Source organism: Papaver somniferum, chromosome 3 (genome assembly GCF_003573695.1).
Source record: "Papaver somniferum cultivar HN1 chromosome 3, ASM357369v1, whole genome shotgun sequence".
Classification (NCBI taxonomy): Eukaryota; Viridiplantae; Streptophyta; class Magnoliopsida; order Ranunculales; family Papaveraceae; genus Papaver; species Papaver somniferum.
Window position 1 is genome coordinate 179,372,332 of NC_039360.1, and position 24,812 is coordinate 179,397,143.

At 34.8% G+C, this 24,812-nt stretch overlaps 1 protein-coding gene across 1 annotated transcript; it reads left to right on the forward strand.

The window, feature by feature from the left end:
• Nucleotides 1-10,460: 10,460 nt before the first annotated feature.
• On the forward strand, nucleotides 10,461-13,544 carry LOC113358173 (protein ROOT PRIMORDIUM DEFECTIVE 1-like). Its single transcript, XM_026601703.1, has 2 exons — nucleotides 10,461-10,572; nucleotides 10,649-13,544. Exon 2 carries the CDS (start codon nucleotides 10,656-10,658, stop codon nucleotides 12,252-12,254), a length of 1,599 nt encoding a protein of 532 aa, XP_026457488.1. The 5' UTR covers nucleotides 10,461-10,572; nucleotides 10,649-10,655; the 3' UTR covers nucleotides 12,255-13,544.
• Nucleotides 13,545-24,812: the final 11,268 nt, after the last annotated feature.

Sequence of the window (24,812 nt, forward strand, 5' to 3'; positions counted from 1 at the left end):
TAAGGAATGCAATCTTTTCAAACCGTGGCTAAAGTGTTCATGATCTGATTCCTTTGAATCAATCCGATTTTGCTTCAATTGTGTCTTGTATACTTCTATGAGAATATAAACAATTGAACAACTATATGAGTAACACAATTAGATTCATTTGATTATCATTTGATCTAGAAGTGTTAAGATGAATGTGGTTAATACAAAAGTGTCCATATGGCTAACTTCGGTTAACTATTGTTGAGCCAACTCAATATACACGTTTAGTTACGGTTACCCATATCTAAATGAAGTTATATTTCATTTGTGTGTAACAAGATAAGACCATCTAATGGTGGACATATATTGCTTTGATTTTAAGAAAACTTAGCTTAAATCTTAAATCAGGTTTTTATCTAACGATGAATATTGATTGCTTTGTTCCAAAGTTATCAAACCCTGATTTGAAGACTATATAATGGAGAACTCTAGCAACTGGGAAACCTAATCCACACACCTCATGTGTGATACTAGTTGCGATTAGATTCGATTCTCCTTTAACCTAGGTTTTTCCTAAAACCATTATAGGTTAACGACTTGAAGATTTCATTGGGATTCTGAAGCCAAACCCAATTATCTTCTTTGTAGTTGTGTGTTCTGATCTTACTTGTTCTATCATATTGAGTACTATCTTCTCTAAGATTTACTCGAGATTTATCTCCGATAGGTAAGATATAAAAAGTAATCACAAAGATCTTCGTCTCATTCTTTGTGATTCCACAATAACTTGTTCTACAATCACATAGTTAAGTTATCGTGAGGTGATTGATATTTATAGGCTGTTCTTCGGGAATATAAGATCGGATTATCAATTGGTTCATGTTCACCTTAATTTATCAAAAGACGGAACAAAAACTTCATAGGTATTTTTGTAAGGGAGACAAATTTATCTATCAGAATATACTTTTATATGGGAGAAAAATTTGTTTATCAAGTCTTCGACTTTGGGTCGTAGCAACTCTTAGTTGTGGGTGAGATCAGCTAAGAGAGTCAAGTGCATAGAGTCCTGCCGAGATTCAGAGGCGTAAGGAAAGCGACTATACCTTATAATCAGTGTGAGATTGGTTAGGGCTCAACTACATTCCAATCCAAAGTTAACTTGTAGTAGGCTAGAGTCTGTAGCGGCTTAATACAGTGTGGTGTTCAAAACTGGACTAGGTCCCGGGGTTTTTCTGCATTTACAGTTTCCTCGTTAACAAAATTTCTAGTGTCTGTGTTAGTTATTTTTTCCGCATTATATTTTTTATATAATTGAAATATCACAGGTTATGTGTAGTTCAATCAATTGGTAAATCCGACCTTTGGTTGTTGATTGAGATTGATTGAAACTTGAACATTGGTTTTTGATACCGTTCAAGTTATTTCTCATATCAATCGGGCTTACATATTTCTATCTGTTCGATTGCAGATTGTATTGAGAAATTGACATATAACTTTTGGATGTTGATACTTGATAAAGTCTGACTATCTAGTGGATTCTCTTGGAATTATATTGGAGTTAGTCCATATAGATTGCCGAACGAAATATTGGGTGTGGTTGTTAGACCCCCGCCTTTTCAGTTTAAATAATCAATGAAGTCTTAGAAGTGTTTAAGAGAGTTCTATCAATGCTAAAAATATTAAAATAATAACTCTTTAAGCATCTGCTAAACATTATCGGGACAATTGGTACAGCAGTTTGCTAGCTGTAGGCCTTGTTCACGAGTCTGGGTGCTATGGTTCGTGAACCGGGTTCGCCAACCCTACTAGACTACCGAATCAGTTGACCACTGTTCGTGACCGGGTTCGCCAACTGCTAGCCTATTTATCCAACTTTCATCTCACCACGGTTCTCCAACCGGGTCCGTCAACTGAACTTGCGATTTGCGAACTAGTTTGCCAACCTTATTGTATTTATGTATCTCAGATATCTATGGTTTGCGAATTGGTTCGCTAACCTACACTGAGTAGAAATATCAATAAGTTCATATTTCTCTCTTATGATGTTTGAAACATTCCCAAGTGATATAATCATTTGCATGAGAAATTTTCAATTGATCCAAAAATTAATTCATATAACTAATATTTTTAAAGACTTTTGAAAATCTAATCGCTAAATCATATTTCGATATCTTTCACAAGACAAGGTTGACTCGAAACTTCTTATACATAATTCTAGTGTAAGTCATACTACATAGTCTCAATAGATAGAACGATGGTATATTGAGTAAAAGAGAATGGTTCACTCTTCACATACCTGATACAGAAGTTCCCCAAATGTCTTCGTCGATCTCTAGTATTCAAGTGTGATCTCTGATACTCAACTACAATTCTAACCTATCTGAAACTTTACTTAGTAGACTAGAAATCAAGATATAGTTTTAATCACCTAACATTAGCAACATGAAAAGACGAGGGTACCCAAATACACCACAATCTTTTTATTTCAACCTATAAGTCCTCTACCGAATGTGATCATCTATGGACAGAGTCGAGACAATACGACAATTTGGTTCACACTTCATGTGATCGTCTATGGATATTATATCGAGACAATACAACAACAAGATAACTTGTGTGATTGACTATGGATACAAGATCAGGGCGATACAATAACAAAGTTGGTACTTGATAATAGGTTCCGAAAACCGAAACTCTATAGAATCAATATCAAGTATTACAGAATTAAAATAAAGTACAATTTATTTAATTATAAAAAAACAATTATAATGCGGAAAAGTAAAGTAAACTCAATTATAATGGCACATCAAGATTTTGTTAACGAGGAAACTGCAAATGCAGAAAAACCCCGGGACCTATTCCAATTTTGAATACTCTCGGAATTAAGTCGCTATATAAAATCTAATACCAACTTCGTATAGTTGAGACCAAGCAGACTACCCCTAGCTACTTAGTTTCCTTAGTATCCCTGCGCCTTCGACTTCTAGAGTCACGCACGTGAATAGCAAATACTTTGGATCGTATTCCAAACAACAAAAGAAGAATCTGTTTGGTAACCACTCTAATCAATCTTGCTACAAGATAAGACGAGTCATTGACAAAGGCTCTTATGTTTAATCTAATAAACTCCTTTGTCTGGTTAGATCAATCTAAACAATAACTACTGAAATATTCAAGTACACATTCAAACTCAATCAATATAGATCTCAAATAGAAATATAAAGAATGCCGATCTCACACAACTAATCAATCAGATATATCAAAGATAAACTGATTCCAGTTGGATCCCAGCCGATCAAGGTTTGTGCACTAAATCCACAAGATACGAAAACTAATAAGAATTCTTCTTCGTCTTCAAATCTTCTTTTATCTTCAAAACCTGCACAACACCACTTGAATCTCTTGATATCAATCACACACAGAACGGAGTCTGTTAACAATGGATTATCACAAGATGTCTTTAAATCTAACACAGTTCTAAAGATCTCGTCGATACTTTGATCTAGGCTGAGTGAATCTTATTTCATAAGAGAAGATTCTCAAGCATAAACAAACTAGGTGCAATCAAAGTTTCAACAACCGTTAGTCAATCAAATCAATCGAAAACTAATAACACTGCAATTATATAGTTTCCCACCAACGATACTCGTAGAGCTTATTGATCCCACAAAAGTCTTTAAACGAGCGCTCGTAAGAGATTTCACCTAATTAGGATACTTTCCTCTCCGAATAGACGGCTCCACCAGAAACAACAAGAAATGAAGTTTACCTGGCTCTTAGGATAGTTTGCTAGAAATACAAACTTAAGTATTTATAGACGAAGGATGTTTGGACACCAAGGAATTTCCAACACCGAAAATATTCTCAAGATATGCAATGAATGCCAAAATTTGGTTTTCCTAATTCCAATAAGTGCTGATCCAATATTTCAGAAATCTCTCAATAGAAAATCTCCAATTAGTAAATGCGCATTACTAATTTTTATTATCTAGACCTATGCATTAATTGGTGGTAATTAAATCATATAAAACCAAAAACCTTAATTAAAAGATTCTTAATTTTTTTGGGCACAGGATCACCTTGAGTACCAAGTAATATCTTTGAACAATAAATGATAAGAGTTACTGCTCGCGTTCAAAGTATGTTGACATCTTATCACTTCAAATCCTTATTTCATATTTACATGGATTTGCTTCTTAGAATCGGTTCTACCACACTTCCAAACAAATTTAGAATTGGTTCTACCAGTATTCCAAGACTACTATGTGATCGGTCATACCAAGTCACAATGGTTAGTTGTGATTGGTCCTACCAAGTCACATACATGAGTTCAGATCAGTTATACCAATCACTAGGATCGGTTATACCTAAACATGGTATCTACTTGTGATCGGTCACACCAGTCACTAGGATCAGATAAACCAATTACAAGGAATAATATCTAGATTTATATCTCAATCTCTTTCAATTAGAACATTTACAGAAATAAGTCCGTGAACCTAATCACAAAGAGATTACTTGGACGATACCAAAGACCAATTGTCCAAGAATCAATCTAGTCATTTCGAACAAACTAGGTCGGATGTATCTACTAATATTGATCAACGTACAACCTGTGATATTTCAATTATAAAGATAAACAATATAATGCGGAAAAATAAATAACACAGACGCTAGAAGTTTTGTTAACGAGGAAACCGCAAATACAGAAAAACCTCGGGACCTAGTCCAGGTTGAACACCAAACTGTATTAAGCCGCTACAGACACTGCTCTACTACCAATTAACTTCGGACTGAAATGTAGTTGATCCCTAAAAGGTATCTCACCGATTAAGGTACAACACGCTCCTTACGCCTCTTGAATCCCAGAAGGACTCGCGCAATTGATTCCCTTAGATGGCGTCACACCAACTTAGAGTTGGTTCAACTCAATTGAAGACTTTAAACCAAATCTACCTCCCACATATTAATCCTACATAGTGATTTCCTTTTACAATCAAATAACTTGATCAAAGGTGTGGAAATCGATAGTAATAGACAAAGTCTAGCTAACCTCAAAATCCGGACTTATGAAACCCGAAGTGTAGCCTAGAGTATTATTCATCTAACAAGTACAAAACTTGTGGAATCAACAAAGTTTGAGACTAGGTGAACGTTGATGATTTCTATCTATCTTGATCGATGGAGCAATCTCTACAAACGATCAAGATCAGGATACTCAAGTCATCAAGGAAAGATAACTGGACTTGGCTTCACGAATCCCTATGAAGACTTTGTAGTCACCAAACCCTAAAAGGGTTAGGAAGAGGACGACTCTAGATACAACTAGGACACACAGTTGCTTGAAGTTACCCTTTTATATATATTCAAGGCATAGGTTGCTTTAGGTTTAAGCTGAGATAGCTTTGTAACCAAGCAAACAATATCCACCGTTAGATGAATCTTTGAATCTGATTTACATAAGAAAAATATACACTCTGGTTAGGTGAAACCGTAATCGAACCGTGTACAAAGGCTATGTTCAACATGGTTAGCCGAAACTAGCCGGTTTGAACTTAAAAGCTTAACCTTCATTTTCATGGACACATAAGACATTAACTCTGAGTCACAAACATGTGATCAATTAATTCTAGTGTTTATAGAGAATTAATCAAATGATAATTATCTCGAAGAAATAATTTAAACACACTTGAAAAAGTAATCGACATGGTTAGTAGGTGTACAAGGTGCAAATACCATTTCCGTTCGTGAGTCAGTTCAGTCACAATACGCATACCGGTTTGGAAAATTTTAACCAAAACCAAGTTCTGGAGTTCACAAAACTTTTTAGCTTTGCGTATTAGTTTGCAAACTTTCCACCAAACCAAAGTTCCGGAGTTCACAGAACTTTTTAAGTTTGCGTACCGGTTTGGAAACTTTAAGACTGTCGCCGGTTCCGGAGTTCACATAACTAAATAAGTTTGCGTAACGGATTGGAAATGCTACCAAGTTCAGGAACACATAACTGTTTTAGTTCGCATACCGGTTTGGATACTCACTCCGGTTCCGTAACCACAGTTCAAGAATGGTTTGCATACGAGTATGCATACCGATCCAGTTCCCGAGTTAAACAGATTTTCATATGATGTGCATAATAATATGTGTATTTCAGTTTGCTTGTTCAGTTTCGATCTTGGTAAACATATTAATATTAAGGTCCTAAGGATGAGGGTGACACTTATTTATATGGACATTGGAATGAACCAAAACTAGAACCCAAGCAATACATTCATGAAATATAAATTTATCAAAAACAGAATTGTGTGCTCAACGTTTAAAGTTTGATATGTGTTATTCATGTCATATCAACTGCACCCAAATTTCAGTTTTTCTTTGCTTGGTAGCTTTTTCAGCTAATGTAAGAAAAGAAAATATCCAAATTGTAAGTGTCGGCTTTTGTCTGGGAAGTCTAAATTCGGGACACCCAAAACATGACATTGATTCAATGGTCCAAACACCATCTACTGAGGCAGCAGTCAGCAGTGCACTACTGCTCTGGAACCAACATAGGGTTGCGTTCATCAATTGAAACACGTGGCATTTCTTTAGCCAATACACCAAGATTCTTCGAATATCCCGCTTTTATTTGGTTTGTCTTTTGGTGTGAGATTCCATCGCATGCAAGTGACATAACACTGATACGTTTGCAAATCTGTAAGTCGATATGTATAACTACTCCGCTACTTGTACGAGTACATGTAATACGGGTTCAGACGTATAACAGTTTTCCCAGTTTGTAAGACTGATACCACTGTCTTCTATGCGAATCTATAGTAGTTCTATAGTTTTCTCTAAATCGATTCGAAACATTCCCGAATAACATCAATGACACATATCACTGTTCCAGGATATATTTTTGAATGATAAAACTTGAATCATGATTTTGATTCTGAACAATAAATTTTTCTTAACCGAGATTCATCAAGTATGAACAAATATTCGTTAAGCTTAGTCATTATATTTCGAGAAATTATCAAGATAAACTTGACTCGAATTTCTTGTCTATGCATACTAGTCTAATTAGTTATGCGACATCGTCTCAGATGATAGAAAAGTAAATATAACTTGAGATATAGGTGGTTCGGTCTTCACTTACCTTTTGTTGATGAAGTTCTCCAAAAGCTTCGGTTGATCTTTGCCTTCAAACTATAGAATGCAATGATGACTTCCGTGATCCTCTATTTCTCAACTACATTTCTATCCTAGTCCGAGACTGAACTAATTGTAGACTAGAAATAAAGATATAGTTTTGACAACTAAATTTGACAACAAGCTTGAGATAGCAATACTTGTGAGTTCGACCGCGCAATGCTCTAACAAACTTTTTGCCGGAAATTGATTGAAATATAAATGCATATTGCTTGTACGGTTGTACTAGAATAATTTTTTCAATCGATGGATGTATCATTGTTTTTTTTATGTAATTGTGCTTCATTTAGGTTTGCTTTATAATTTGTATTGTTATCTTATTTGCTTTACAAGTATTCTCTCTGTACCTGTAATGCCTCTTGAGGATCTGACATCACTTGGTAATGTATTTGGTAGCACAGAGAGTATGAAACACGCTGCGTGTAGGTTTTCCCCTACTCTGCAAGGGAAGCAACTCGAGGAAGAGTTTCCAGAAGAAACCATTAAAAAAACGAGCTCTGGTCAGAACCCTTCTAATTTGTTTGGAAGATGACATCTCCAGTGATATTGCTTCTTAGAAGAAAGGTTATTGTTTCAATGTAATTTGTTTCATGTTCTCCTAGTCCTTCACTTTACTGGTCGTTCATTCAACTTTCCAGTGCAGCAACAGATGAACTGATAGTTGTTGTGGATAGCAAAGGAAGGAGAAACCTAGTTGGTGCCATATCAGATATTCTGATGCTATTCTTTTATAGTTTACTTGTTATTGGTGACTGCACTGCTAATTTTGTTACTTTTTAAGAGGTCGGAGGAGAAAAGTTCATATCACGTGGATTATGCTAATGTGTGCAATGACCCATCTAAATATGGTCATGTTCAGCATGGGGTCTTGTGTTTGGTTTGTAGATAATTCGAATTTGATATACACTGCTGAAAAATCAAAGTGCATATATGTCGCACTGTTGAAAAGCAAAGTGCATATACGTTGTACTGTTGAAAAATCCGTACAAAAGTTGTACTATATTGTTTCAGTAGAAAAATTCTCTGTAATAATTACTTTCTTTTGTAATTGAACAATGCAAGAAAACTATACTCTAATTTGTAAGCAGTGCAGTTTATCTTCACTCATTTTTTTGTATAGTACAACACAACTGCATTCACATTTTTATGAAAGCTTTCAATGTTATTCATCGTACGAATCTTAATCCATCAGTTACGAATAATACTCCTCTCTTGTTATAATAGTTTATCACAGTGAATCCTTTTCCCATGAAAAAACTCTCAATTGAATTAAAAATCAAACAAAATTGTAACTTTCAATCAACTAAGAAAGAGGATTTAATCACTAGTTACTCATGTTTGTTAACTTTACGTTTCAAATTAAGTTGTACATCTGGAACACACAAATTATACTTCAAACAAAGATATCAAAACAAATCAAGTAAGCATTTTTAGGCCGTACAACACAACTATACTCAGATTTTTAGGCGTTGTAGCACAATTACACTATGAGGAATATTGGACAGAGATCATATTAAGAAATGCTAGGGATTATACAATGGATAATGATTTTACAAGTAGCTGGTTATTTTCCAGCAAAACATATACAAATAAGGTTTTACGTAACTAGCATGAACGGATTCATAATTGCCACCATATGAGCCTAACTTTGTCTCAAAAACCAAACGACTTCTTAGCTAGCAACCCTAATAGACATAAATCTTTCGTCGATCTATCAAAAATCAATTCTGGGAACTGTTTGATAAGAAGCAATATCTCATACCTGCAAATGAAAACGTTATTCCAGCCACATTAGATGGAATGTAATTAGTATCTAACAACAATATAGCTCTATGTTTGATTGTAAATAATATATTATAGGCAATCGGCACTGCGGAAAACAAACCAATAACCATAGTATATGCAATATGTAATGTTAAAATATCAGATAAGTATAGAAATTAAGACTATATATGCATTTTACACTCTTATTATAATTTTTTTATGAGCCGCATCTGATGAAAACACATAAAAATGTATACAATAGCCAAAATATATATTATATGCACTCTAGAATGCATATACCAAAAATCAAAACAAACAAAATTTGCATAGCCAAAACAAGTAATGAACAATAATTAATCCTATGAAAAATCATTCAGTATAAATCTCTTTATACTTTCCATTTCATGTAAGAAAATCAAACAAATAACCACAATATAAGAAATCTGCACTCTAGATCATAAAAGGAACTTGTATCAAAAACAACATTTGAACATAAGAAATCATAAGAAGTCTGTCAATCAAAATAGTATACGAAGTCTGCACTGCCGAAATAATGCATAATGTACATTGTTACATAAATATTTAGGGGTTTTCAGTATATATGCTCTTTGCTAGTGAGTTTTGATATCTAGGTCTAAATAACCTAGGTTTTTCAGTATAACGAATCTGCACTATCTAATCATAACTGAAACTAACACTGCATGTTATGAAAGAAGCAAAATACAAGTCGGAACATATTTTTTACCAGTATTTATACTCTTTAACCATGTATTATGTTGTCTAGGTATAATTAGCCTATGATTCTTTCAGTATAGTGAATCTGCACTGTTGGATTGTAGTATGAAAAATGAACTGCGTGTTATTTGTGATATGTATTCAAGCATAAACTGTGTTTTTCAGAGTACAAGAGATATGTATTATTGGATCACAGTGTGGAAAATAAAAATGGGAAATAAAAAGTAAAGAAAAAACACATATGTACTATTTTTGCTTACTGTTTCTATTGTTTGTAATGTATTTTTTCTTTTCTGCTGCTGGTGATTCTTCAAAATCATCTTCTACTGATTTGGAGTACAAACTTCTTCAATTACTTCTTCTTCTCATAGAATTCTGATGATTCTTCTGATTTTTACTATTTTAATATTGATTTCATTAAAAATTTAGGATTTTCAACGAGATTTTATGATAATTTAGTATGAGAATAAAGTAATTCTTATGATTTCTTTAGTTTTCATTGATGATTTTCAATGTTTTGTTCTCTTATTTAGTAGGGAAGATGAGATTCGGTTTTTGATGGGAGAGATAAAGAGACTTGGTCATTTTGGGAAGACAGTGATATTTGGGAAGACCGTGTAAACACTCACGTTTGATAGCAAGACTATTTTGGTCATTTCGTTGTTTAAAATTATTTTGGATCTCCGGTTAAACAAGAAATATGGATGGACCCAATGGAAACTAATTATATGGGCCTTGTACCAAACAAGAAATTTCCATGTCTAGTTCCCTTTGCTATTTCCGTAAAAATAAAATAGGGGAAAGGAAAATTAAACATTTTCTTTCTCTTTAAACCCTAAACCTCAGTTTCTCTTCTTCCTCTCACTTCATTCATCACCAAATCTGAATCCCCCATCGTCAGTAACTCTCCAAAAGGTATGCTTTTCTGTTTCTCTAGTATTTCTCCCTAATTTCCTGCATTTTCCCTAATTTCATCTCGTTGTGTTTGCAGTTTCCCCATGGCGTCAATACTCCGAAGCCGTCTTTCGCTCCGATACCCACAACGGAAATATTATCAGTACCAAATCGTCTGCACTTTTGTTGAGGAAGGGGCAAAACAGGTTCGTGATAGAGCTCTTGATCATGCAATAGAAAAAGAAAAACATTTGCAACCAATGCTAGCATTGAAAAACTTAATCAATTTAGAACCGTCTAAATCTCTTCCTGTTTCGGTAGTTTCTGAAAACAAAACAAAACTTGGTATACCAACTCGTACAATTGATTTCATCCGTAAATATCCTTCAGTTTTGGAAGAGTACTTGCCGCAAGGTGGGTGCCCCACTAGGCCTTATGTTAGATTAACCCCCGAAGTTCTCCATATTGATGATAAAGAGCAGTTGATTTACAGCAGTCCGACCCATCGCAATGATATTGCTGACCGGTTGTTAAAGCTTCTTATGTTAGCTAGAGTTAATAAGATTCCGTTGTGGGTAGTTGATTGGTTTCAGTGGGATTTGGGGTTGCCACATGATTATGTTAGTACGCTTTTAACAGAATATCCTGATTATTTTCGAGTCACAGAGATGGAGTCTAAGTATGCGAATCGAAAACCGGTTCTCGCATTGGAACTTGTTTGTTGGAGTGATGAGTTAGCTAAATCAGTAATGGAAAAAAACACTAGAGGTTACGAAAAAGGTATGCCTATTGCTTTTCCAGTTCAGTATTCTAGAGGTTATGAGTTGGAGAAGAGTGTAAAAAAATGGTTGGATGAGTGGCAAAGGTTGCCTTACATTTCTCCTTATGAAAATGCATCCCATTTACAGTCTACTAGTGATCAGGCTGACAAATGGACTGTTGCTGTGCTGCATGAGTTGCTCCATCTTTTGGTCCCTAAAAAGACCGTTAAGGAAAACATTTTATGTCTGGGGGATTATCTTGGGCTCAGATCAAGGTTTAAGAGGGCATTGATTAATCATCCGGGAATATTTTATGTTTCAAGTAAGGTTAGAACGCATACTGTAGTTCTTAGAGGAGGTTATAAGCGAGATTTGTTGGTCAAGAAGCATCCATTAATGGATTTGAGGTATCACTATATTCACTTAATGAACAAAGGTAAGGAAGAAAAGCCTATTGGTGATGATTCAGATACTTCTAGTAAACACAAGCGTATTTCTCGTGCTGCAAAAGAAGGAGAAGAAGAAGATGAGGATGAAATTTCTGGTAATGAAGCTGAGGATGCCACCGACGATGAATCTGAAGATTATGAAGAGGATGAGGATGAGGGTGACAGTGAAATTAAGATTGCTGGTACACGAAAAGTGGGAAGAAATCCACCGCCAGGCAGTGAGATAAATGGAACTTCAAGATCTCATCGAGCTAGTTCCAACGGAAGAGTGGGAAGACATCCACAGCTGGGCACTGCTATGAAACGGCCTTCAGTATCTTTTGACCGAGCTAGTTCAGTTGGAAAAGTGGGAACATATCCCAAATTGAGCACGGAGAAGAATCGGCCTTCAAGGTCTTCTGATCAAGGTTTTTCAAATGGAAGAAAACCCAATATGATTGGTGCAAGGGCTAAAGCAAAACCGGGTTCTCAGAAACCATTTGTAAGACACTAAAACTCGGTCAATTTAACCACATCCCTCCACAAGATAAGCCTTATCTTGGTCAGCTCCTATTACCAAAGGATGTCAGCGATGATGATTGTGATGAAGTGGAGAAGATAAGGATAATATCAAGTTCAAGATTGCTGCTCGAACAAGAGTGAAAATTGAAAAGATCAATTTAAGATTAGAAGTATCTTTGTAATGTTGTTGCATCCTCTAATTTTGTCAATAAATTTGTTATCTTTTCTACTGGTCTCACTTTCATAGCCGAAGTTTTTGTTGGTAACATTCACTACAATAGTCTATAAGCCATGGTCCCATTGAGAGTGGTCATTAATATGGAGGAGCTGAGGCGCTTACTTTGCAATCTGGAAACAGTGGTCCTTGAAAAAATTGGTGTGTTATTAGCACAGGTACACATGATGGTACGGAAGGATGATGAAGAAAACTCTTATTCAGGGAGTCTAGGAGTAACATTGATTCAGGTTTTTTTCTCAGGGAATACAAGGAAACTGTGTAACGTTGTCAGGTAAGTAAGTAGCTGAAAGATGGTTCAAGCCAGAATGGTGCAACCCTTCAAGCCGCAGTTGGTGGTGGCAAGATATCTGAAGGTATAAGCTTCGGTGATGGGCTTTGGCATAGTGCAACACTTGGTCATGCAAATGCTACCAGAACTCCTGAATCTGAGATCTTCAGGGTGGATTTTGAGTTATAAGAAGTGCAAGAGAAGAGGGAGACAGTACTACGAAAAGCTTCGCATCAAGGCAGTAAATTAGTGTCTCGGTATGTCCTAGCAACTATAAATAATTGACGAAAAATGTAGCACTCATCTGGTATGATACAATTGTTGGTACCTCACGCAGTGGAGTGGACACCTCAGTTGATCTCTTAATGTGTGTGACTGAACCCAGGATTTTGGTTGGTTATTTTGACTATGAAGTTGAATCATTTTTCTTTTGTCAGGACCACAATATAGAACAACGAATTGTGAATTTTACACTGCACTTGAGAATGGTGAACATCGTCAGATTGGGACGTTATAAGTAGGCGATGGTTCTAATCATCTTGGTTTCCTAACACCCTGCAGGCAAACTACAAACCTCATTTTTTTTTAATTTTTTGTTATTATTTATTTAAATCAGGGGCAAACCACAATCTTGATATCATTCTTTCTGTTGTAAACTTATTCTAATGGTTGTTTCAGTTCCATTGGATCCCAGATGATCTCTTATTCTCTGAATTCTCATTATGTAAACTTATTCCAATGGTTGTTTATGGTCCATTGGATCCCAGGTGATCTCTTATTCACTGAATTCTCATTATTTAATCTTTTCAAATAGTAAGAAATAATCTCTCTTTTCTTTCTGAAGCCCTACTTGGAATGTGGTGAAAGTTATTGCAAAAATCTGCAGCAGTACTCAAGTTACAGGTGCTTGGCACCCAATTCGAAAATGCTGAAACCTTGCCAGAAAAAATGGTCAATTTTGGTAAAATTAGCTGTTTGAAATCGATAGCCAAAGTTACTCAGAGAACCTAGCTTGTGTGAAATATTATAATCTCTCTTTTATTTTGACTCTTTCTCTCCCCCTAGAAAACTAGAACACTCAATAATCTCTCTCTTTGCATTAAGAATTATGCAAACTTGAAATAGGGCATCTTTAAAGGGAGGGAAGGAGTACACTACAACATACTCTGCATGCATTTGCAAATTGTACCAGGCGCCCGTGAAAATTTGGAAATGCACTACTTTGTGCAGAGTCCGCAGACTACGGATATCTCGTCAAAGACTTTTTTGTCTTCCAAAACGTTCTTGATTTGCTTTTTCTTATCACAGACTATGTGGTTCAACCTTTCTGGTAATGACTACATTGTTCTTTCTACACAGTATAATTCAATTATTTGATGTAAGACTATGCTATCTTTATGGTCTTGTAATTGTTGTAATTAAACCGGGCGAGATTGGGGTATACCCAGATTAATTGGTGCATACCCAATAAGATAAAATTTGGTCATTTTGAAGTAAAACCAAGCCATCCCTTAAATTTGTATTTTCTAAATGGCTAATATGTCCTTGTTTAATTAACATTAAAATTTTGATTAGGTTAATTAATTAAATAGATTAAAACTTCTCAAATTATGAAATTGAGTTATGAAATTTTGTTTTTGATTGAACTTATTTCGGAAGGTTTTTGATGAAAAAAATTTTGTTTTGAGGAAATCTTTTGGAACGGAAATGAAAGCACACTACCTTAACATTTCTAAAGAGGGGATTGCAAAGATGTTGTATGAAATCCTATTCAAAATTAGATCAGAAATCAACACTTTCAGTTCTGAAAGTATGAAAAGTCGGCAAGGTCGACGATGAAGACCTTGCCGACTTTTTTTTTTTTGACATACAGGAGACGACAGAAAAAAGTCGACAAGGTCTTTAAAAAATATCCTGTCGGCTGTTGAAAATACCGCGTCGGCTGTTGAGAAAAATGTATTAGTCGGCAAGGTTTTCAAAAAATACTCTGCCGGCTGTTTATTAGTCGGCAAGGTCTTCAAAAAATACCTTGTCGGCTGTTGAAAAAATTTACAATCGCCATGGCTATTATGAAAAGTCGACAAGATATGCATGTCACGACCTTGCCGGCTGTATTGGCCGGCAAGGTCTTCAAAAAATACCCTGCCGGCTGTTGAAAATTTTTTACAGTCGCCATGGCTATTATGAAAAGTCAGCAAGATATGCATGTCACGACCTTGCCGGCCGAAGACACAGAAATCATAATTTTTGATTTCTAACCTAATATAACAATTATATAACAACCAAATCACACAACACACTGATGGGTTTAAGTTTAGACATCATTTAGAGTCTTCTTTTCGCCGGCCAATGTTGGAAAATCAATGTTGAAGATTTTCGATTAATGGAAGAAATGGAAGAAGATGAAGGGGAAGAGTAGAGAGATTAGAGAAGAGAGATTAAGAAAGATTAAGAGTTTTTTTAATTTTAGGGTTTAATTTTCAGTTAATTAGTTCAAGAGTATTAGTATAAAATCACCAATTTTGATCACCCCTTAATAAGAGTACTAGGTCCATTTAGATTTGGGTATACCCCAATTAATCCAGGTATACCCCAATCTCGCCAGGTAATTAAACCTTTATTATTTCTACTATTATATATATATATATATATATATTACGGCTTTGGGCCTCAACGAGTTTGCATCAATTTTATAATCATCAAACAACATACTTATTGTGCTTGTGATGCTGGTCCTCATACCGCCTAATCTATCACATTTACACATGTCAAAGTGTACGTCTTTCTGAGATTTACTATTGTTGCATTATGTAGTTTTATTATTCAGACAATGCACCCAACATAACAAAGTAGAAAAGAAGTAAAAAAATATATAATTAGACAATGCATCCAAAGATAGCAAAGTAGATTTGAAAGTAAAAGAAAATAAAGAAGATTTCAATTTCATTAGGATTTGACTATCAACGTATGCATACAGTAGACAGTTCATCCAATGTTTGCTTGGGCAATTTCTAAAGATCGGTGCAGATAAAATTAGTTTGTGAACAATAAATTGCTCTGAACTACGATTGCTGAAAATCTATGAACATCCGCTGTTCGCATCACATTTCGAGAGTGTAAACAAGACAAACTTGAACTCGTAATTTCTTTGTTGCAATATTATATGACATTGTCTCATAAGATAGAATGATAAATGAACTGAGTAAATAAGATAAGTCACTCTTCACATACCTCCTTGTTGATGAAGTGTTAGAGCATCGCTCGGTCGAACTCGCACGTTTTGCTATCTCAAGCTTGTTGTCAATGGTAGATGTACAAAACTATATCTTGATTTTTAGTCTACTAAAATCAAGTCTCGGTTTAGGATTAGAGTATAGTAGTTGAATATCAGACATCACTGAATAGCCCTAGAAGATTGAAGACTGAAGAACAAACGATCACATTTGCGAGAACTTCATCAACAAATAGGTACGTGAAGACTGATCCATTCTATTTACTCATGACATTTACCATTATATCTTATGAACTATATCGCATATTTTAGTAGATTTAATATTGTAAAGAATCAATTTTGAGTTCAAGCTTGCTTTGATTAAACTTTCGAAATATGACTCAAGCAATTAATGTTCTAGATCCTTAATAATCTTAGTTAAAAACAATTCATTGTTCAAGAACTATTTTTATTTCAAGTTGATCATTTGAAAATTGCTAAAGCAACAATGCATATTGCATGTCGCTATTGGGAATGTTTCAAATCAATTATGGGAGATAAAAAACTGCTTGGTGATAGCTAAACATACTTGTATGTTTTACCAAAGTTAGTCTGAATTCCGCAGACTGTAGAGGTTCGCAAACCTGGTTTGCAAACCCTTTATATCTGAGTTCGGGAATTAGGTAGGTTTGCAAACCCCTACCATCTGACTTTTGCGAATTGCCAAGGTTTACTAACCCGGTTTTCCAATCCTTACGACCTGACTTTCGTGAACTGCCAATAGTTTGCAAACCCTTTACATCTAAGTTCGGGAATTAGGTAGGTTCGCAAACCCCTACCATCTGAATTTCGCGAATTGCCAAGGTTCACAAGATGTGTGCCCAAAGTAATACACAAGATGCAAAACCAATCAGAAAAATCTTCTTGTCTTCAAATCTTCAATTGTTTTCAATTGTACCAGCACACAAAACCTGATTCCACTTATGATCGATCACGCACAAAACGGAGTCTGTCAACAATGGATGATCACAAGTTGTCTTCATATCTAAAAACATTTATGAAGATCCCGTCGATACTTTGATCTAGTTTGAGTGACCTTATGTCAGAAGAGAATGTTCTCAAGAATAATCAAACTAGGTGCATTCAAAGTTTCAACAACCGTTAGTCAATCAAATCAATAATTGAAATCTAAAATAACAATGCAATTATCTAGTTTCCCACCAACGGTACTTTCTAGAGATTCTTGATCCCACATAAGTCTTTAAACGAGCAGATGTAAGAGATTTCGCCCAATTAGGGTACTTTCCTCTCCGGTTTTGTATTACAAGTAATACTAGTAGTCGGCTCCACCAGAGACAACAAAAAGATGAAGTTTTCCTGGCTAAGGATAGTTTGCAAGAGTAACAAACTTCATTATTTATAGACCAAGTTTGTTTGGACAACAAGAACATTCCAAAACCGAAAGATTCTCAAGAAAGTATTTAATTTCTGTTTTCATATTTCCAACTAATATCCAACCTGTAATTCTGAAATCTCTCATTAGAAAATATCAAATATTATTTTAGCACTTGACTAATATAGTTTTTCTAGAGACATGTTTTGATTGCTAAAAAATCAAAAACATATAATTCAAATATCTTAATTAAAAGATTCTCCAATATTTCGGTTTGGGATCACCTTGAGTATCGAGGAATATCTTTGAACAATCAATGATAAGAATCATGTACATGTTCAAATTATGTCAACATCTAGAACTTTCCTATCTAGCAAACCCTAATTCCAAACTCACACAAAACCCGAAAGTAATATGTGAATATTGAAAATCGGTTTTGCTCTTGGGACCAGTTCTACCATGACTCCCATAGGTTAGGATCAGTTCTACCAAGTCTCCTAATATAGGTAGGGATCGGTTCTACCTTGACTCCCAACAAAATCTAGGATTGGTTCTACCAAGTATCCCAATATAGGTAGGGATCGTAACTACCTTGACTCCCAACAAAAGCTAGGATTGGTTCTACCAAATATCTCAAGATAAGTACGGAACGATTCTACCTTGACTCTCTACATAAATTAAGATTGGTTCTACCAGAATTCCCACCTTAGGTTCGAATTGGTCATTCAATAGATCTTCATAGAAAACCAGACCAAAACACATATTGATTTCCTTTCGATTACGAAACAAGTTCGTATATCTACTTCCTTAAACCAATGTAATAAAACATAGTTTCCTAGGATGAAATCACACCTATATCCAATGCACAATCAAGTAACAAGTTACATAGATTATGTCGATGTCGTATTTACGAAGTTCAAAAGATAAACGTTATACTTCGTAATTCAATATACTTCCTTGAAACTTTGATCATACTAATATGACCAAGTCTAATACAAGATCATCATATATATAACCTCACATGTTATGTTTTCAATCTTAAACGACTTGAAAGAAACGATAGGAATGGAACAAGTCAAGTCAGTATTACTAACCTCAAGTGGAAGGATGATGTCTTCATTGTAGTCGATACATCTTCATGTTCTTCGGGTCTTCGGAGTAATATTTGTATGTCTGAAAATTCCTAGACATTCTAGTCAAACCTAAACAAAGTTGTATCTAGTAATCTTAATCAAGCGACTCTAATTGAGTTTTGACACTAAAAAATCAACCTTGACATACCAACGCTTGGTGGGTTTAACCTAGCGATGCTCTAACAATCTCCCCCTTTGTCAATTTAGTAACAAAATCTAATACATATGGAGATAGACGAATTAAAATAACTCATTTTATATGCTTGATTCCAAGTTTCAACAACACAATATCCTACACATATTCAAAATAAAATGTTGATGTTGACATTTGAATAACAAAAGCTTTACTCCCCCTAAAGGAAAGCTAGGTATATATTCAATCCGAACACATTTGTTATTCCTCTTTTGTAGTATGAATACTACACAACATGATGATATGTTTCTCCCCCTTAATCTATGCTTTACTCTTTCGTTAGTTATAACGTTTAACCACATATGTCCTTTCCCAGTGGTCATAAATCACTTGTTTACTCCATATATTTATCTTCCTTTTTGTCACAAAAATGACAAGAAACGAATAAACATAAGAGCAAACCGAAAGGATCTTACAAATTCATAAGAACTTGTACAACCTATAAGAATTAAACACGACAGTTTCACATACCATTTTAGATAACCAATACTAAAACCGATCTACCTAAGTAATCCTGTTTTAGCATGTTATCAAGGAAACAGTTTCCCGAAATAATTTTCCCTTAATCAGATTAGTTAACTGAGAAAACTTAGTTACAAAATCGAACCGATTATGTATGTATAATCTCTTTATTCGATAAGACTCAAATGAGATAAAAAATCACTCAATTTCTCTTATCAGCTTTGAAATGACAAGGGAACCCAAATACACCACAATATCTTCGTTTCAACCTATAAGTTCGATATCTTGTGTGATCGTCTATGGACAAAATCGAGACAATACGACAACAAGATATTTACTTGATAATAGTTATGGTACTTAAATCGATCGACTACACGATCAATGTCAAGTAATATGGATTAACGTTGTTAGAGCACTTCTCGGTCGAACTCGTAAGAGTTGCTATCTCAAGCTTGTTTGTCAAGTTTAGTTGTCAAAACTATAAGTCTTGATTTCTAGTCTACTTAGAGCTACGTCTCAGATTAGGATAGAATGTGTATTTGAGCTTTAGACTTCACGGCGTTCATCGATTGAAGACGAAGAACTATTAAGGGGAGCTTGTGGAACTTCATCAACAAAAGGCATGTGGAGACTTGAACTCATCTATCACTCAGAAGTCTATTTCTATTCTATGTCCTATTGAGACAAAAGTCGTATACCTATATAGACTTTACATTATACACATTTGATATTTCGAGCTGAATTTAACTCGCTTACATATTTCTCGAAATATGTGTTGGTAAGCTTTCGCTTTAACCAAGTTCATATTTTATTCTTGACGAAATTCAAAAGATGATCATGTGAAAATCACATGGTAACATCTTATATGATTTGTATGAGAGTCATTTGATATAGGCTCGGAATGTTTCGTATTGATCATTTGATCACTTGAAAATTTCTTTGAAGCTAATAGTTTGTGTGAGACAACTATTCTCGTCTTCCAAGAATGTTTCAATGATTGAAATGGGAATTTAGAATAATTAACCTTTGATTGGATATAGCATAGTATGTGTACATGTATGCTAACTATTGCAAGTGTAATTCAAGTCCGGGAATTTATTATGCATACCCGTTTGCGTATTGATTCAACAGTTGAAGTTCGGAAACTATAGTATACATACCCGTATGCGTACTGATTTCAACTGAGTTCGGTCATGAACGACAGTATGTGTACCCGTTTGCGTACCAGTGAACAAGATCAAGTCCGCGAACTAAGGTATGCGTACCCGTTTGCATACCTGAGTGGGTTAAGTTCTAAAATCGTTTAAGTATGTTTACATACTCATGAACAAATACATTTATATAATAAGGAATGCAATCTTTGCAAACCGTGGCTATAATGTTCATGAATTGATTCAAGTGAATCAAAACCGATTTTGCTTCAATTGTGTCTTGTATACTTCTATGAGAATATAAACAATTTAACAACTCTATAACTAGTTTCATTTGAGTCATTTGAACTAGTTGTGATTAAGATGATCAAGGTTGATATGAAAGTGTTCATATAGCTAACTTCGGTTAACTATTGTTGATCCAACCAAGCGTACACATTTAGGTACGGTTACCCATATCTAAATGAAGGCACATTTCATTTTTGTATAACAAGCTAAGTCAATCTAACGGTTGAAAGATATTAGCTTGAATATAATCAGGTTTTCATCTAACGGTGAATATTGAATGCTTTGTTACCAAGGTAACATTAATTGCAAATCCTGATTTGAAGACTACATAAGGGAGAACTATAGCAACTGGGAAACCTAATCCCCACACCTTCTGTGTGATACTAGTTGCGACTAGAGTCGATTTTCCTTTAACCTAGGTTTTTCTTAAAACCATTATAGGTTAACGCCTTGAAGACTTCATTGGGATTCTGAAGCCAGACCCGACTATTTTCTATGTAGTTGCGTGTTCTGATCTTACTTTGTTATATCGTATTGAGTACTGTCTTCTCTAAGATTTGCTCGAGATTTAATCTCCGATAGGTAAGATAAAAAGTAGTTACAAAGATCTTCGTCTCATTCTTTGTGATTCCATAATATCTTGTTTTGCTTCCATACGATTAAGATTATTGTGAGGTGATTGATATTACTAGGCTGTTCTTTAGTAATATAAGTCTGGTATATCAACTGGTTCATGCTCACCTTGATTTATCAAAAGAAGGAACAAAAACTCTTAGGTATTTCTGTGGGAGACAGATTTATATATTCAATATACTTTTTTGTGTGAGACAGATTTTTTTTATCAAGTCTTCGACTTTGGGTCATAGCAACTCTTAGTTGTGGGTGAGATCAGCTAAGGGAATCAAGTGCGTAGATTCCTGCTGGGATTCAGAGGTGTAAGGAACGCAACTGTACCTTAATTAATGTGAGATTGGTTAGGGGTCAACTACATTCCAGTCTGAAGTTAACTTGTAGTAGGCTATAGTATGTAGCGGCTTAATACATCGTGGTGTCAAATCTGGACTAGGTCTCGAGGTTTTTCTGCATTTGCGGTTTCCTCGTTAACAAAACTTCAGGTGTCTGTGTTATTTCGTTTCCGCATTATATTTTCTATATAATTGAAATATCACAGGTTGTGCGTAGGTCAATCAATTAGATAATCCAACCTTTGGTTGTTGATATAAATTGATTGACACTTGAATATTGGTCTTTGGTACCGTTCAAGTTATTTCTCATATTGATCCGGCTCACGGATTCCTATCTGTTCGATTGCATATTGATTTGAGAAATAGAGGTATAACTCTTGGATGTATCTTCCTTGATTGAGTCTGTCTGTCTAGTTGATTCTCTTGAAAATATAATGGAGTTAGTCCATACAGATTGCCTAAACGAAATATTGGGTGTGGTTGTTAGACCCCCGCTTTTTCAATTTGTATCAGCGCAGGCAAACACGTTTAATAACTCATAAGTTTTTGTTTGTAGCAATCTGATTCTATGGACGGTAGTACTATCTTTGACAAACTCATCACCAGATACAAAAGTTCTGTTTATGTGAAATCTATTAAAGAGAAAGACTTGTTTATCTTACATATAGATGAACATTCTGTTCCTACGAAACAAACAAGTATTGATATGTGTTACCCTGATTAACTTACCGACGAATCTGATTCTGAAGTACAAATGAAAGCATCCCAAGAGAGTGCAGCGATTCTAAAACTTGTAAGACTCCAGGCAGTTGAAATCAATAGGATGAAGCGCAAGGTCAATATAATGGTTGGTATGGTAAAAGATCGTGATTCCAAATTAAGGGTTCTTCACGAGGAAAATCCGGTAGTTTGTTCCTCCCGAATCTTACTCGAGGCTAAACTCAAAGAAGATGCGCTTGAAATAGGACGACTATTGAGTAATCTCTTTATTCAAGATAAAGGTCGTTCTGTGGAGTCAGTCATACCAATTACTTCTGGTTCTGTTGTGATTTTAGAAAACATGGTTAGTTCTAATCATGTTTCTCTAATAAAACCAGCTTCAGAAGCTGAACTACAAACTTTTCCTATCCCTAAAGAAGTGATTGTGTTTTCTACTGATCATGAATTTAGCACGTCTCGCGGAAGGAAGAAATCTTCTAACGATGTTACTAATGCTACACAATCTAATCACTCCGGTTATCAGAAAGTATGTCTTTTTTGTGATTCAAAATGATATGTTCAACGGAAGAGAAAACTGAAGCTGAATGAAAATTACTTTGGTCATCTTCCGCACACCTTAGATTTAATACTCAAAGGTGTAACTGACATTCGGATGTCTAAACCTATCGGTTTTAGTGCTCACCCCGTGAATTCTTCCAGGAAAGTCAGTTCAATATGCTCATCGAACGTTCGAACTAATTGTAGTATTAATCGGTCAAGGAGATTTCAGAAAAATCCTTCTCAACCTAAAGTGAAGGATGACGATCAAGATGTGAGAAAGGTACCAGCAGGCGTAAACAACAATGGAGATATGAAGGACAACCTTAATCTTATAATTGAAGGATACAAGGATCTTATCAACAGGCTGTCAAAATCCTCTATACAAACTTCTTCTGGTAAGGTTCAAACTTGGTCTCTTATTTTGACGACAATAAGTTTTATGATACTTTTTCACATTAAAAAGGGTTTCCTCAAAAAATTAGAAGGAAAAAGAGGATTAACCGTGAAGAATATTCATTTGATGAGCATAAATCTCATACTTATGCTAATTGATCACAAGGGTTGAATTCTTACTCATAAAAATCCTGTTGAGTAAGATTTGCTAGTAATCAGGTATACTTCTTGGTATAATGCTCTCTGTTTAGTTGAGTTATTTTCTTGTCGTCCATAGCTGAACTATTGTCTACAAATAGTTTTGACTTAAGTATTGTTTAGTTTAGAATAGAGTGTTCACTTTTTGAAAAAGTTTTTTTTTTTACATTTTGTAAGCTACTTTTATGCTCTAAAATTTTCCTCTTGTGAGAATATAATTTATTGAGCCAAAAAATTGTGAAAGAAAATTTTCATGTAGCAAATTTTTTGTTGTATTCTTTTCACCTTGTAAAGAGGTACTTTACAATTCTTTTTAAGTTTTGGTTTTGGGGACCATATTGGTTTTCATACGGGTATCCATGTTGACTTGTCACTAACCAATTTTTAGAAACCCTAAAGACCTTCCATAAGAAACCATTTAAGTACCAATCCTATTGAGTCACGTACGCGTACTCTAGGTTATTTTCTTCTTGTCAAGAATATCTTCACCTTCTCGCACTTTTGATTTTGCAAGAGGCTTACTTGATAAAGGTATTGGTTTTGAGTCTAAAAGGAATAAGAAAAGAACCCTAATAGATGTTGATGATATCAAATATCAAAATCCTAAGGATTATTCTGATGTCTCATGCTACTATGCTTATACTCATCAATATGTTGATAATGATGAAATGGTTTCGTCCAAAGTGGTTCACGACTTTCTTAAATACTTTGAGGATGCAAAACTGCAGCTCGTTGATACTACGAAGGGTCTCGATGTGTAAGAACTGAGTTGAACAAGGTTAACTTTGACCTTGTTCTCATGAAGACACATGTTAAAAAACTTCTCAATGAGGATATCTTCTCTGAAGAAGCAGTGGATGTTGTTAATCACAAGCTCAAAGGTCTCAAGGCTCGTGAGGGTTCCGAAAAGGCCCTTTGATTTCAATTCATGATTGGTTTTGTCGGTTTGGAAGTCTTTTTTTATTTTTTGAAGCTTGTTGGTGTTTATCTTGTCTAGGAAACTTCTTATGAGAATTTATTCTTGTGTTTTTAAGAAGGATAACTAGGGTTTTGAGTTGAAGTTATTGTGAGTACACATAGTTATTGCCAACGGTTTTCATCTTGCAATGTTTTTAGATTTATTTATTTAAATTCTAAAGCTTATTTGGAAGATGATTTTTCAGTATTAATCTTTATTGGTTTCATATATTGCAAATTATGTTATGGGATATGTGTGTTTACGTCCGTGAACTATGATTGTCCCATATATGTCAAAAGTTAAGTCTATTGTGTCATTATGCAAATATTGATGGAAAATAGAATGAACTTTTGAATTGCAAAGATTAAGTCTATGATATCATTATGCAAATATTGATTAAAAATAGAATGAATCTTTGAATATTCCGCAGTATTGATCT

What these genes read in the sequence shown, in the direction of transcription:
- LOC113358173 (XM_026601703.1), top strand. Translation starts at nt 10,656, where the DNA reads ATGGCGTCAATACTCCGAAGCCGTCTTTCGCTCCGATACCCACAACGG.